Source organism: Carya illinoinensis, chromosome 4 (genome assembly GCF_018687715.1).
Source record: "Carya illinoinensis cultivar Pawnee chromosome 4, C.illinoinensisPawnee_v1, whole genome shotgun sequence".
Classification (NCBI taxonomy): Eukaryota; Viridiplantae; Streptophyta; class Magnoliopsida; order Fagales; family Juglandaceae; genus Carya; species Carya illinoinensis.
This window is the reverse complement of record NC_056755.1, coordinates 39,229,734-39,247,021: the sequence shown is the minus strand read 5'-3', so window position 1 is coordinate 39,247,021 and position 17,288 is coordinate 39,229,734. Positions and strand designations below refer to the sequence as shown.

The 17,288-nt window shown below is 30.9% G+C and overlaps 1 protein-coding gene across 1 annotated transcript; it reads right to left on the bottom strand.

Annotated features, from left to right (window-relative positions):
* Nucleotides 1–3,697: 3,697 nt before the first annotated feature.
* Nucleotides 3,698–8,145, bottom strand: LOC122306747 (strigolactone esterase D14-like). The gene is made up of 2 exons (XM_043119259.1): nt 7,634–8,145; nt 3,698–4,548 (listed from the first exon to the last, which is right to left on the bottom strand). The coding sequence occupies exons 1-2, from the start codon at nt 8,017–8,019 to the stop codon at nt 4,101–4,103; spliced, it is 834 nt and encodes a 277-aa protein (XP_042975193.1). The 5' UTR covers nt 8,020–8,145; the 3' UTR covers nt 3,698–4,100.
* Nucleotides 8,146–17,288: the final 9,143 nt, after the last annotated feature.

Below are 17,288 nucleotides of genomic sequence, written 5' to 3'. Positions count from 1 at the left end.
TGAAAAAGTCCCACCACAAGGACGAGTGGACTAGTAGTCACAATGGACTTGTGTTGGCGAGCCGCAAACTCACCAACTATAGAGCAAGCAAGCTTTCTAGCTTAACCGCGATTAATCATACGGCAGGCAAGCTCTTTTTCCCACCCACTGTGACTCACTTTTCTCATGATAGGTTACTACTCCACTATGTACGCATCCTCAGTCACTCACCCCTAGCAACAATAAGCAATCTCGTGATAGGTTACTTAGTTGCTTGTTAAAAAAAAAAGTAAAAAGAAAAATACTTCAAAAACAGACAATTTTCATTGCTACAAAAATGCTCAAGAATGGATAACTTCCCTAGGCAAAAGCCATTCATCAGCGAACAATTCTAGTTGAGAAAAATAGAAAGCAGGGGCAACAATTGCTCTGCTTTGTCTCTCTCAAACTTACTATTTGAAATTTATTTTTCTATTAACAAATTTGATTTTTGAAGATTCCTCGCAAAACCCCTTGACATTCCATGGGAATCCAAGTGGCTACACACCTTGGGAATATATTTCGTGGAAATCACCCACATTGCACGAAACATAGCCTACAATGCCCCTATTGGGCATCTTAATCTGCCTTCATTAGAATAGATTGTTCGGTATCACAGGCAATCCCAAGCTTTCATCACACTCTAGCGAAATGGTTCAGGTATACAAATCTCAAACTTGTAATTTGTATTATACTTACCTATTTGGTTTTTGGTGAAAACCTATCAGGACGAGTGAACTTCGCCTCATCCTACAGATGGTGTCAACTTTTAATGCCTTAATTTACATAACATGCAAAAAAGGATGAAAGAATAATTCCTAGCATATGTTGGTGATTCGGGTTTTGATACGATGCTCTTTGCTCTTATCCATATAATAAATCATAAATAAACAAATAAACAAAATAAAAATCGAGTTCCACACTCACACATAATGCGCTCAAGTACATCTCCTGCCAAAATCGAGCTCCGCGTTCACCCCTAACACGGTTAAGTACATCTCCCGCCTATGTAGAGCTCCACACTCACACCTAATGCAGTCAAGTACATCTTCTGCCAAAGCAGAGTTCTATGCTCGCACCTAATGCAGTCGAGTGCATCTCCCACTTATTTCTCCAAGCTAAACTCTTCACCACTTAGCACAAAATAGATAGAAAACTTGGGACCAAATAGGAAACTAGAGACCAATTTTCAAAAATTTATTTTGTAGGTTATTGACTTGAAGATTCCCAATACCTTTTTATCTAGCAAATTGTCCTTAGGAATCGCGGATATCGATATGGGTCAAATCGGCAGCTTATAATTTAGTCTAGAGATAAGGCCGAAAATCAAATTAAGAGATAAAGCCAAGAAGAAATAAGATAAGTTGACTCAGACTCTTAAAAGATTAGAGACTCAAGACTCCTAAAAGGAAAATATTTCATAAGGCAAGTTTGACTCAATCACTCCAAGAAAATAGACATCTATATACAGAGGAGATCCTTCACAAATCTACCGAACTCTCCATGGGCTCTTCACAAAGACTCACTGCAACTTCTCTACACTTAAATTAAATTTCTCTATTGTATTGTGAGATATATGAAACCATGAAAAATTATAAAATCACATATTATAGTGGATTTCGTCTCCAAATAATCTGTAGACATAGTCATTATGCTGAATTATGTAAATATATATATTTTTCTCTTTATTTATTTTTATTTACTTATTTATTATTTATTACTTGAATCAACGTAAAAAGAATATAAAATCCGAATACCAAAGTGGGCTGAATAATTATTTTTTCCTATATAAACCGCCAAAATAAAAAGTTTTGTGTAATTATTATAGGCCCACTTATTGGCCTTTGTCAATTTGTTTTTTAATTTTTGCAAGTATAGCTTTAACCTGATAGCCATCATCATTAATGGCCTAGAAAAAAAGCTTGATCTATAACTAATGGCTGCTTTTGTTAATGAGGGAGTGATGGAAGGGTACGATATGAATTATAAATGAGATAGCCATAATCCTTTTGAATTATTAGTACCTAATAAATGTTTCATAATAAACATTAAAATAAATGTTGAGACATGCGATGAAAATAATAGATAAGATTATCTCCGATCTGTTGGGATTGAGTTTTATTATGCTAGGTAATCTTCTTGCAATGAATAAGATTTTCTTTAATATTACAGAAATGCTACTTATTATTTTGATTTATACAATATCAATATATAATTTTTCATTTTTATCTTTCTATTTAAACATACATATTTACACATCAATACGTATATGTTTAAATAGGAAGACATAAAAGATAAATTACATGTTGGCTATTGTGTGTGGTATAAGGGATTATAAGTATAATTTTTTTAATATTTTGTTTGAATTAAAATTTCAAGGGTGAGCCATCTTATATATAGTTTTTTTTTTTTTAATAATACTAGATATAATTTTAAGGTATGCAAGTCTCATGTACTATATTTAAAAAAAAATGAGATCAATTATTAAAAAAAATGATTTTAATGTGTTTTTATTTTTTATAAAACATACTGCAGTCTGCATTTATTAATAACATATATTACAACTTGGCTTGAAACATGCATTATAAGCCAACTACAACATTAATAGCTCTCCAGTATACAATTGTGACTAATTTGGTCTTTTTTGTTCAAACTTGATTCGGTAAGCTAAGTTTTCAACTCCAACTCGAATAATTTATTTTTTCATTTTTTGAATAATAGTTAATAATTAATAAATTAGATAGATAAAAAAATAAAAAATCTAATATTAAATTTTTTCAACTAACAAGTAGAATCTCTATTGAATTATAATATTTTAAAAATTTATAGATAATTAATATCTAACTAATTGATATTTATCCATAATAATAATATATTATATGCCTATAGAAATTATTAATACATATACATAATATGATAGCAAACATATAATTCATATATGGTGCCTACGTACATACTAGTATATGAAATTGTTAAATCTTATCGATTGATTATTGTACAAATTATAAATTATAGCTATGAAGTATATTCAATATATAGACATATATAAGTAATTAGAATACATATTATATATTTAATTATAAAATTGTTATGCTTATATTATTAGTTAATACATATATATATATGTATGTATGTATTTATCAATATATGAATAAAATTTAATCGAGTCGAGCTAATGAGTCGACTCGGGCATAAACAAGTAGGCCTTAACGAGTCTTAGTCGAGTCAAGTTGAGTTTTATCAAATATATATCATTTACTAATCGAACGGATATCTGCTTTCACAAATAGGTTTTCTTTTTTTTTTTTTTTTTTTTTTTATGAGTCGAATTCGATTCGAGTTTAACCAGACAAGTCGCGAGCAAGCTATTGAACAAACTGATTCATTTAGAGCCCTACATATGCCTAATGAATAAACATTAATATTATAAATAAATAATAAAAAATGATATTCACAGTCATAAAGTACTATGCAAACATCACGCACTCTTTTTAAAAATGAATAATTATTGGACCCATATATTGAAAAAATTAATTTTTTTAACGATAAATCCCACTCTTTTCTCAAAAAGAGTGCACAACGCTAGCTTACACAATCCATGCATGTATCTAGGATTATTCATAAATAATTTTATTGAAATAGTGCACAAACTAAATTGATTTTTAGAACACAATTCTAGTAGTCTAACATACATGATACATCCAAAGACAAAAGCAATTACTTTCCAAGAGTTCTACTTGCTCACAATAATTAGAACCAAAGTATTAATTTCAGGACAACATTTTTAATTATAAACTTCACAAAGCTTTTAATTAAATAAATAACAACTCGAAAGTACTCCAATAAGACGAAACTGCATCATCATACGAGACCAAACTAATTCACCATGCATGCAGCTCTTACCTCTTCCCATAGCCATAAACGCACGCTACATGAACATGATGAAATTACAAGTACTCCTAGCTAGCTAGTCTAATTATCTGCATCTATTCCTTAACTTTGCCCTAGAATTAACTTAGATAGATTATCTCATGAGATAATTATATATACATATATATATATATATATATGTTGTACGTGCATTAGTCACGACCAAGATCATGAAAACCCAGGACACGTCCTAGCAAATCAAGGAACTGGAGATGCGCAGTTAGCTGTGGAAAATGTCCATCACCTTCTATCATTTCCACAGTCGACTTTCCTTTGATTTTCTTCTGCATATAGAGTGGCACTGAATTTGGGACAACGCGGTCCTTGGTGGTCTGGATGATTGTGCATGGAGTAGTGACCTTGTCGAGAACTTGTCGTTCATCGCTGTAAAATACAGTTTTGGCTAAGGGAAGTGCCACTTCAGGTCTCATTCTTGCCAAGCATTTTGCGAACTTATCTACCGATTGGGGATCTTTTGTGTCGACTACAAGAGAAGCAAAGGCTGAAGCCCAGTTTTGATAGTTGGATTCAATGTTTGAAATGATCTGCTCGATGTCTGAGTCCTCAAATCCACCTTCATAACCCTCGATGTTTATGTACCTATACACACACACACACGATCATGTATGTTGAGCTAATCAAGCACCACTAACATCTGTAAGCATGCGTCCAAAATAATGTTATGTTTTGCTCCTTTTAGTCCCACACCGGTGGGAAATAACAAAGGGGCAGAATTTTGAAGTTATAAATAAAAGGCTTAGCCTCTTAGTTTAAGTGCACTAGTCAAATGCTTAGCTAGTAACTTTTGACTCTAGTTAAATTCCTCTGTTGTCCATTTTGTAAAATGGGAATAGGTGTGAGTTAAAGTTTTGCTAGTGGGGAAAGCTTTGTGGGTGTATTTGGGGTGAGGAGAGAAATTATATGATTGTAATAATTTTTCACATAGTGTATTTTCTTCTCTGGGTCTGGTGGTTTTTCTCCTGTTTTGGAGTTTCCACGTAAAATCTTGTATTGTTATTATTTCTCTATTTTTCTTGTTATTCCTGCAAAGGGTAGATCCTAGGGGGGGTGAATTTGGGAGGTCCAAATTACTAACAGTTGGTATCAGAGCCACTAGGTTCTTTTTGTGGGGTGGAGTTTTGGTGTGGTAGTGTGGATATGTACAGTCTAAGGAGGTTCTGTCTAGGAGATTGGAAATTTTAAGTGTGTCCATTGTGACCCTCCAATCTTTCCTGGGAACTGACTTAGTGAGGTACTATTCATTTCTACAGTAAATTCATCAAATCAATGTTAGGAAGTAGGGCTTCAAATCTTGTTAGATTTGAGGTGGAGAAATTGGTTTCCACAAGGTGTGGAAGGGCAGATCAACCCCTGAAGTCAGCAGTGATTCTAGCGACTGATGAAACGGCTAGTACAAGGAGCTGATTCGGCAAGTGGCTCCAAGTCAGTAAATGGAGATACTGGTATTGATGCTAATGTTGTGTCTCTCTCCATGAAAAAGGAAACATGTACATCCTTATGGCATGTTACTAATTCTCAAAGTTGTCATGATAGAGGATGTGTTAATATTAGCAGGTCCACAAGTTTGCACACGGGCATTGGTTTGGCATTAATGCAGGGTGTGTGGTGGAAATTCATGTCGATGGCTGATGAACTTCCAGGAGAGCCAAATGTGGAAGTTACACCATAATTTTCAGCAAGGTTGTTTTCGACATGAGCCGAAGTGAAATGCTTGGAATTGGTTTATTCTAAGTGGGTATGCTTTTATGGTGAAGCATGATAGCGGAAGCTATGAAGATCTTCATTGATGTGGAGTTTGGCTGTGGGACTAGTCAAAGTCGCAAGGTGGAGATTGTTATGTTTTGCTCCTTTTAGTCTCACACTGGTGGGAAATAACAAAGGGGCAGAATTTTGAAGTTATAAATAAGAGGCTTAGCCTCTTAGTTTAAGTGCACCAGTCAAATGCTTAGCTAGTAACTTTTGACTCTAGTTAAATTCCTCTGTTGTCCATTTTGTAAAATGGGAAGAGGTGTGAGTTAAAGTTTTGCTAGTGGGGAAAGCTTTGTGGGTGTGTTTGGGGTGAGGAGAGAAATTATGTGATTGTAATAATTTTTCACATAGTGTATTTTTTTCTCTGGGTCTGGTGGTTTTTCTCCTGTTTTGGAGTTTCCACGTAAAATCTTGTGTTGTTATTATTTCTCTATTTTTCTTGTTATTCCAGGTAGATCCTAGGAGGGGTGAATTTGGTAGGTCCAAATTACCAACAAATAAGCTGTTTTAAACTGCGAAACAAGTCAAAATTAATAGTGGCCGGAAATTTAGGAACAGTGTCGCTTTCTTCAGTTTAATTAAGCTTGCCTAGTTCATGTCCTCTAGCTATATAGTCCGATAATATTAAAGTCTTTGTTTTCATAAATAAAATAATAATAAAAAAAAAACTCCACTGGGCTACAAATATATAAACCAGACATATATATAAACTCCACCACTGGGCTAGAAGACAATGGAATCCCGGCCGGCACCAATATATATCATTAACATTAACCCTATTTAATTTGTGTCTGCATGTTTGATTGGTTAGCTCTCTCTCTCTAGATCTCTCTCTCTCTATATACATATAAAGCGGTGTTACTCCGCGCCTAAGTAATACCACTCATTGTTACTACTAGGCGGTTTAAACTCTTTTTTTTTCATATATTTTTAACATATTTCAATGTTTTAAAAAAAAAAAAACCAATACGCTTAAAATTGCTATCTTAATTATTAAGTAAATAATAATAATAATAATTTTTGCCAAGTAGTCAACCAGAGCGGTAAAACTTAGGCAGCAAAATAGTTTTTTCCATATATATCATGTGTGTGTGGGGTTGATAAAACACTTCAAATTACAAGCATATTAATTCATTCGTACAGTCAAAAAAGATGCACTTAATTAGTTAGGTTGTGCTCGAGGTCATGATCTTTTCTAGATAGAATCCATATATATCCCTGAAGAGACATATACATATATATATATATATATAAACACATAATGATCTATTAGAAATAATGGTTTGATTTTTTAATTCTAAATTTTTATGACTTATTTCTATTTATCTATCACATTCTACTGCGAGAAGTGTAAGTACTAGATTTTGTAAAAGTAAATCGATAAATTGAGATAATTTCATATAATATGCGTTAGATCTACTTTAATTTATAATAAAAGTAATTTTATTATCTAACCTATTACATTAAAATACGTTAATTTATAAATTTATTTTATAACATCTCTTTGTTACTAAAGCATTTCTCAAAATACTGCACAAATAGATCATAATTACTCAAATATTTAAGAAAACTAAATCGGAAAAACTGGCGATCGACACTATAACATTTTGTGGCTTTTGCCACGAGTTCTTTTTCTATGTATCTGATATGCAAATCTAGATACAATTAACATGTTTTTCAATTAAATGGGTGTGCCTGGATCAAATCCCAAAACAAAGAACAAAATAAATTAGGAGGAGAAGAAAGAGAGATCAAGAACATTATCAAGAATCAGAGAACAGCCGACCATAAACAAATGATCCACAACTAATTGCCAAAAGATTTATTTAGATTTGTGTGTGTGTGTGTGTGTTTGCAAGTCTCAACCGAAGAAAAAACCATTAAGAAACAGAAAGATATGATGTTTATAAACTACCTTGGTGAAGACCCAACGAGGATGAGCCTCTTAAAGAGGTCGGGTCTTTTGATGGAAGCGATGCATCCAATCATACCAGACATCGAATGTCCAACAAAAACCAAAGACTTCAGCCTCATCTCATCTAGGAGTTCAATTAAGTCATTGGCAAAAGCATCGTACTTAGAGTACTTGACAGGATCGTAGAGGTTTAGATCTTGATCAATGGCACCAGCAAAGTTCCAGTCGAAAATAAGAACACTGTAATGTTGAGACAAGGAGGGCAGGATTTTGTCCCAGACAGACTGGTCTCCCCCAAACCCATGTGCCAGAACCATGACTTCACTGCCTGACCCAATAATTTTTGCGTTCAAGGCAGTCGAAAGATCCTTTTCTGTCAGCACCATGTTGGGAAGAGGAAGATGTTCGGAAGAGGAAGAAGAAGAAAGAAGAAAGAGCAGGGAAGTAGGCGTAGGAGAGAGTTGAAAAGCTAAGCTGTTTTTGGTGGCGTTTGCTGTTTTCTGGCATCTTCTACAGACATACCTATATATATATGAATTTTGTTACGTACAAATAAAATTGTGTACTAATTTATATATTAATATTAATTTTTTTATATTTAAAAGTTAAATTAGCATTGTTTTCAATAAAATCTATTTTTTGACCAATCATAATAAATTAGTATACATATTAGTGTATAAGTGTACTTGTAACTAGACTTTTTCTATATATATATAGAGTATATGATGGCGCTTAGTAGCACCACTTCATACTGCTATAAAATTTATATTGTTCCTTTCTTTAAATATATTTTTTAATATATTTAAATATTTAAAAAAATAAAAAAAATATCAATATACTAAAAATTATTTCTTTAATTATTAAGGAAAAAAAAATTACCAACTGGTCAAGTACAGCCATAAGTGCTGGGCGGCAGATTAGCTTTTCTTTTATATATATATATATAGAGAGAGAGAGAGAGAGCGAGAGAGAGAGAGCGAGAAAATGGAACTAGGAACAAAGAGTACTGCTTTATTAGTAATTAATAAAAATGGTGGCTTCTGTAGGTTGGAGTCGAAGGGCTATAAACATAATCGGCTAGAATCATAATTCACAGCTGCGCTAAGCCTCCCATTAAGTAAGGCTCAGTCCAACGAAGCGGAATTAGAATATTTAATTCCAGACGTAAAAAATTATATATTAATACAATTTAATTAATTAATGAGGAATTCTATTCTTAAACCCGTTAAGAATATATTTAATAAAGTACTTATTTAATATAATTTAATTTAAAAAATAAAATTTACAAATAAAATTTTTACTCTTTTTTTTTTTAATACAACGGGGGAGGGAGCCCATGCATGTATCGGGTCATCAGGTTCTTGATAAAGTTTTATCATTTAAGTGAGATAAATAATATACTTAATTTACACATCGATTTAAAAATATAATAATTTTTATAGAATTTATGTCCCCAAAGAATTAAAATTAACTTTGAATTATTATCTGAAATTGTATGACGACGTTGGCCCCTGGGCCCACATAAATAATAGAGTTAGGACACTCAAATGAGTTGATGTGCCATTGACAAGAGTATTAATGTATTATCTTATGGTCTTATAAGTAAATAATATAATATGTATGAGCATGTCTTTGATGTGCCATTGACAAGATCAGTATTAGACGTCTAAATAATTAGTGTATATAATATATATATATATATATATATATAAATATATTTATATATCCTTGTAGGAGGCAAAATAAAGGCATTTATTCCCAATAATTAATTAGGGTAAAAAAAATCATGCAACGATGGATTACCATGATGAGAATATTTGTCCAAGAAATGCATCCACTTAGTTCCAAAAAAAAAAAATGACTTTAATTACTCTACTTTATATCACGTAAATGGCCACCCAATCGGCCACCGATCTTGAGTTACATGGTTGGACCATCCTTTTGTTTTTATTGTTTGTTAAGGTTTTATAAAACGTGTCTCACGTACGGCCCTATCTCATTAAGAGCATTCACATTGAACTATGCATATGCATCTGCAAAGTCACTTTTGCATAATATTAATATAAATTAGTCTACATTAAATTTTCTATCTCTAAAATTTTAACTAACTATAAACAGTATTTTTACAATCTTCCATAGCTACTATTTACTCTCCAAATTTTATTTTAATGTTTATTTCTCTCTCCTCCCACACTCTCTCTCCCTGAGTAATGTGTTGGCTTTTAATAGAATGTTTAAATAAAGGATATTATTGATATCAAGATTATAAAGTCACATATATATATATATATATATATTCATTCTACAGGTTCGGTTTTAATTGCATTTCATTTACTAGGTGTTTATTGCATGTATAAACCAATACATAGAAATTGCACTCTAAATATATATATAATATTTAGGCAAAAATAATAATATTTTATTATTATTTTGTTTTAAATATGTATAAACCAATGTGAAAGTTTTGTTGAAATGACAAAATGGATATGCAAAAGAGATGAATTTACATATGCATATCTATAGACCAATATAGATGCTCGAAACATCACTATGCATTACTAGCTAGATTGCTCTTTGGACAACATATATGATCATCATCTCGACCGTTTATTTATGTTTTATTTTAAATGGAAGGTCGAGATTAATTTATTAAGGAATCTTAGGTCTTAAAGTTCTTAGATAAGTAGGTATTTTAAGAGACTCTAATATTTTAATTTAAAAAATACATAAAAATTATTGCATATAAAATATATAAAGAATATGTAAAAATAATTGAAGTTATTTAAGTCATAAAAGTGGTTAGATACTTTAAAAATTCTTTTTAATAATAAAATAATATTAACCATCATGAATTTTAATTATATTATTAAAGATCATGTCATGAATTAGTTAAAGAAGAGACGTCATAATTATAGATCATGGTTAGCAGCATATATAGTAATTTCAACGTGAAAAATTTTATTTATCATTTTTTGCACCACGGATTAATATGTAATTTTTATTTTATCATTTTATTTAAATACATATATATTAATATGTAAATATATATATATTTAAATAAAAAATAAAAATAACAAATTACATGTTAATATATAATATAAAAATGATAAATAATATTTCTTTTTCAACATCAACTATTTATTTCATTGTATACGTGTCAATATATATAGAGTTGCATTTTTTATAATCCCTGAGGACTGATATATATGCTATAAATATATACACGAGAATTTAAAACTCCTATATATATATATATATATATATATATTAATTAACAGGAGATCATGTATTGATCGAATTTAAAAAACAAGGCTAGCAAGGGACCATTTTATCTCTTTTTTTGTGGTTAATTTCTGAAGTTTAGACATGGGAAAAAGTCCAAATGCCTACACTCTAGGAATTAGTTGGAGGTCATCATCTTAGGAATTAATCAGCAATTATCTAACTAATTTATTACAAAAAAAGAATTGAGATTTAGCAATGAAAAAAATCTTTGCAAAAGCTGATGGAAAAATAGTTGTTAAAAGTTAATGCATGGGGGCAGATCCCATGCATATATAAATTAATTGTAATTGAGTTGAAAATTGTGAAGGTTCTTTTTAGGTGGCTATATTTTATTTAGGTTATTACCATTCTAAACCATCTACATCACGTTCTGTTTACTTGACATAATTTAATTTTAAAGATAATTTTTAAAATTTAAATCTTATATGTCAAACTTATCATTTAGAGAAATTCTATATGGAAGTCTTACATCACACACTTTCATCTAATCGACATGTAATTTGTCATTTTTATTTGTCTATCTTAATGTTTAAATATTTTTGTTAAAATAGAAATACAAAATTGACAAATCACATGTTAGTTAGGTAGAGATGTATTATGTAAGGCTTCATTGTAACATTCTCTACCATCAAAAGTATATGATGTGAATGGTATGTTCTACATATTGATTTAATAATAGAATAACTCATATCCAAACGGCAACTATTAGGGTGTGATTGGATGGCCACATGAACATGCCAACTTGTCATCTAAACTCTAAAAGTAGGCCACATTAGTACTTTTATCAATGAGTAGTGTTATATATATTCCATACTTCAATCTTATTTTCATCCCACTATATAAGATTTGGCATATTTATCATCATTGGATGATAAAGAATCATTTAATAAAGGATCATCCAATGGTGATAAATATGCAACATCTTAGATAGTAAAATGAGGATGGGATGGTAGTGTGATGTTTAAAATTTTCCTTTATCAATTATAAAAGAGCATCAGTGGACAGCATGCATGCAACAAGAAATGTAATTCAGAATCACAAAAGGACCCTATTATTAGGGGTGTAACGAGTCTAGTTCGGTTTTTTTTTTTAAAATATTTTGTAGAATCGAACTAATGTACACCGGTTTTGAAAATTTAATAACCGAAACCAGATTGATTAACTACCGAAATCAAAACTTCCAGTTGTTCCGATTATAGTTCGGTTTTATGGATAAATAAAATCATACTCCAACAAAACTTTAGCAAGTGATATCTCTTATTTTATAATTTATTGCTAAAAAGTTATAAAATTAAAATTCATATATTAATATCAAAATTCAAATGTTATATAAAAAATATAAAATTAATTTATGTTATATCATAATCAAATGTTCTATTAAAACTTTTAAGTTTAATTTTATGTTATATCAAATTTTATATTATAAGATTAAGAGATATGAATAATAAAATCAGAATTTCATATGATATTAATTAGTAATTTAACATATAATCTATTATATATAATATTTTATATATAAATTGAAATTAAAAATATATATATATATAACAAATTTAAACCAATTTTTAAAATATAAAAATTAATAATCGACCAAATTAGAACTAGTTTTAATAAAAACCAATTCAGTCCGTTCAACCGGTTTATCGGTTTTTTTAACGCTCCTGCTATTATTGAGGTGATCTTCTTTTGTTAATTTTAATGCAATATGCAGACCTAAGAAAAAAGTCCAAGGCCGACCTTTTCCTGCCTCAAAGCTGGCTTTCCCCACCACTACCTTCGCTAATTATTTTTTGCATAATATTGACTGTCATGTCTCAAACTTTATAAAAAAGCTTTAAGCTAGCTGTTAATGCGTGTTCAATATTACAAGTTGGGAAAATATAAATTTTAAAAAATAATAATTTAAATAATAATAATAATAAATTCTACATAAATATATATAAAAAATTATATAAAAATAAATTTACAAACTGATATAATTTTATACAATTTATTATATCTATTTTGTATTAAAAATTAGTTTATAATATAACGTACTATATAAAATTACGTCAGTGGGTAAACTTATTTTTATTTAATCTCGTATTTTCCAAAATAAAGATAATAAAAAAAAATAAAAATTAAAGAAATGTTAGTGGTAAACAGCTCTAGCATCTTATTGCCTAGGGTATGCAAATCAAGAGCATTTTTAGAATAAAAAATAAAAAAATAGAAAAATATGAGATCCACATGGGATCGGAAAGGAAAAAAAAATATTTTTGTAACTGTAGACTCTACCTTTTTTTTTTTTAAATGAAATTTACGGACGTGCTAATCTTAAAATTGTATATAGTATTATTAATCTAAATAAAAATATGATTGGAGATATATATTAAATGGTAATATGAATCAGATATATTAATTAATAATGTTAGAACCGGAGTCAATCTCGCCACTTTACGAGCAGGAGATTAAGTAAATTAATCACACTTTAGGAACAACCCCAACATGCAAACAGTTGTGATCACGGCCGGCTAATTGACTTTTGGGACATACTGTTAGGATCGGTCGACCACATTAATTTAAAATATAGGACATGTTCCTCTGAACATCATTTGTAGGTTGGAATTTTTTCACCTTTTACAGGTGGATATATACTTTAATACAATCCTCGTGTATCGGATTCGATATAACGAAAATTATATATATTGTCATTTTTACGTTTTTATCGTATATTTTTTTAATATAAAATAATTATTTTAATTAATTATACTAATAAAATATATAAATAATATATAAAAATAACTATACATAATATATATTAAAATAATTAAAATAATGTTTGATCTCTATTCTTTTTCATTTTGATAGAAGCATGCATGCAGTCCTACTACTAGCAAGCAAGCACGAGAAGATCGCCAATATTTATGAGGAAATGAGATGTATGCATTTAGACACAAAAAGGACCCCTTTGTCTTCTTATATATGTTGTTGTCGCCTCTGATCGAGACCTAAGATAAGTCCAAGCCTCACCTTTTCTGAATTAAAGCTGGCATGTCCCCCACCATGCCTAACGTTCCTTATCACCACAAAACTAAATTAACACCAAAATAATAGTTAAATATGTTTTAAATCAGAAGTATTTTTATAAAATAATTTATAAATATAATATCAATTTATATTAATATTTTCATTTTAAAATATAGGTGTATAAAGAGTCATGTAAAAAAAAAAATTGTGCGTATATCATTACACAAATTAAATATTTTTTCTCTTGAATGAAAATGATCACAAGCCAGCTAAATATATATGCTAGCTCCAATGTATGAGGTTCATACAGTACTTGTTGTACGCTCCACTATTAATTGTTTTTCCCAACCGCTGCCTGTGATGTCAATATTAACCAATAAATGGATCGATGGATTCATACACCTTACAGATTTTCCTTTTTGCTAATTGTCAAACCTGTATACACATAAGTTGCTCTTATTTCTAATGAGTAATTTGAATATTTGGATCTCTTACGTGCCAGGAAAGAAGGCGGAATCAGCTTCTTAATATTTAAGTCTGAAAACTGCATGCTGATAGACTCGGGCATTCTTAGGGGAAAAGGGTGCAATAAATTCGCTATGTTTGGTTGTTAAAGTGATCTCAATTCATGTTAAATCAACTATTGTTGGGATCGATTGCTTTTTCAACTTTTCATAAAAAGGTTAAACATATCTAAACTTTTTTCATACATTCATTTATGGGAGGTTTAGTATTAAGTTAAGATGAGGTGAAAATTGAAAATTGAATAAAACACATCTCGATGGGATCCACAAAATATTGCAATTTATAGACAATTCAAATCATCTAAGATCATCTCAGCATCCAAATGTAAATACACTCTATCAAGAGGTTAAAGACTTTCATCTGCAGAAAACGTGCAGGAATTTGCTGCATCTACTCAAGTTTAACTTTTTGGTGGTGATGGTGACAGTAATAAAACCACCATAGAGAACTTTAGTTTCTTCTTCGGATACTCCATGCATCCTTTTTCTCTATATTTCACTTGGAATGGAAAATATCCCATTAGCTTAAAATATGAGATATTTTAGTCCTTTGACTCGTCAACATGATGAATAAAATATCTGTTGTTTTACTGTCTATCCATTTCAAATGAATGGAGAGGAAATTTCGCATGATTTGGGAACTTCGCAGTGCCTAGACCTCAATTAAAAAAGCAGGTTTGCTTGGTCAGCGGGCTACAGAAGCATTCAAATATCTTGACTAATGTTATTTCCAATAATCTTAGCTGAATCATGGATGTACGTGTATATAAAAGTATTGCAGTACGATTTGGGCATACTTTCGCTTCTGCATTATTAGACACAGCAAAGTGGGCAATGGCCCTACATGCAAATGAAATATGAAAAAATGTATCAAATGGACATTCTTAAAGATCTTATCTTCAATGTTAAATAAGGAAGAAAAGCAACCGGAACATGGGCAAAAACTGACAACCAACTAGATTGTATTAGGGATGTCATCATTAAAGCCAAAAGGTGAAGTGAAACTTTAAACAAATGGTATCTGAAGAACCCAGTCAATTAAGCATAGAGCAGCAGAGGTTTGGCAGGTGGAAAGGACCAAACGTTGGTTGAGAATTAAAGGCCATAAAGGGGAACCAAAATTGAATTAATGCTGAGCATTGCAGTTGCGTAAAGAAGGGGACCTCTTTAAGAAAAGTTGAAGATGACAACACAGTTACTTGTGGCATCAAAACACAGCTTCAGGACATGTTTCAGGCAGGTAAGCTCATTAATGGGGCGGTTCCTAATTCTTTTAAATGCTGACGAGAACTAGCACACGTTTTTTTTCCTTTTTTCACCCCTATGCACTGTTATTTATTATTTTGGGGTGTTTGTTGGGAACCCTCAACCCATGCCTCCGCTTGTATCATGTTTTTAGTTTAATGTTATTGACTTGCTTAGAAAAAAAACAAAAAATAGTCCAGAGTTTTACCAAGATCAGGCATTAATGATAGTGAAATATAAAGATGGGTAGTGCTCTCATTCAATAAATTTGGTTATTTGGGTTGGGTTCTTGCATCACTTGTTTTAATTTATCAATACATTACATATGCTGCTTATCATTTAATTAGTATTCATTTACTCGATAATCTGGGTTAGGATACGAATACAGTAAATGAAACACCACTTTGCTTGGAGAAGAGAAGTCTACCTTTATATATAATGATCTCAATGGTAATATTGAGTTTCACCAGACTGTTTGGAGTATAGGCTCAGATATTATTTAAGGTATCCTAATCGTCGGTCGACCGTCACAATTTATCTGTCCAATTATCTTAAAATCCTAGGTTTGATTTTCATAATTAATGCATGTCAAGATGTCATGTGACATACCCGGCCAGTTAACAGCCCCCAACCAAAAAAAATAATAGCGCCTGTGGCCAGTGTGTTGAATTATTTATCCATGCAAACGCCAGCCTGAGCTCGAGTTTAAACTGGAGGATCACCGGAGTTTGAATGACAAGCTTTCTTATTGAGCTTCACCATTGTGAACTAGTTGCATGTAGCATTGATTCACGTAATTAAATTTTGGACACTAAAGACTATTCAGCTGCACCTCTCCGAATGGGAATCTGGAACATCTGCATATTGCAGTTTTTGATCCCTTATCCATTCTTCCTGTAATGAGCCAAATTAGCACCCATTAGTCAAAGGACAGAAAAGGTTAGACAAGAAGTTTCCAACCTCACAGCAACATCAACTGAAATCAGCTCCAGTGTAGGCTTTCAAGGCCTCGTTGTTTCCTAGAAAGTCTGCTTTGAATAATCAGCGTTGTAAAGGACTAGCATGTATAGCATTTGGACGCCTGAACAATTAATCCCATCAACTCTTGTCTCTTTTGACTTGAACCACATATATTTCAGCAGCCACCTCAAGATTTATATATCTATTGACTATTCTAAAACTAAACAATGCAAGGATTTGATGTCAGATTATGACTTCTCTATAGCTTTTCACAAGGTCATGGAGAAATAAAAGCATTCTCTATATCTCGCCACCTGCAGATTCTTTTACTTCTTCCTTTAATTCACCTTTTTTTTTTTTTTCTTTTTCTTGGGTGGCTTTTTCATGACATTTTGAAAAAATATGAAAAACTACCAAAAGAAAGAAAATAAAAATAAAGACATGCAAAAATTTTCAAAAAATTTATAAAAGTTTTTAAAAAACACATGAAATCAGTTATTTGTTCTGCTGCAGACCGTCTTATTTTCAACTTTTGGACACTCATTATTTGCCTATATATTCTTCATAAATATAAAATCAAAAGAGTGAGATAGGGAAGTTTTCTAACAAACTTATTTTGCGATTTTTGGCTG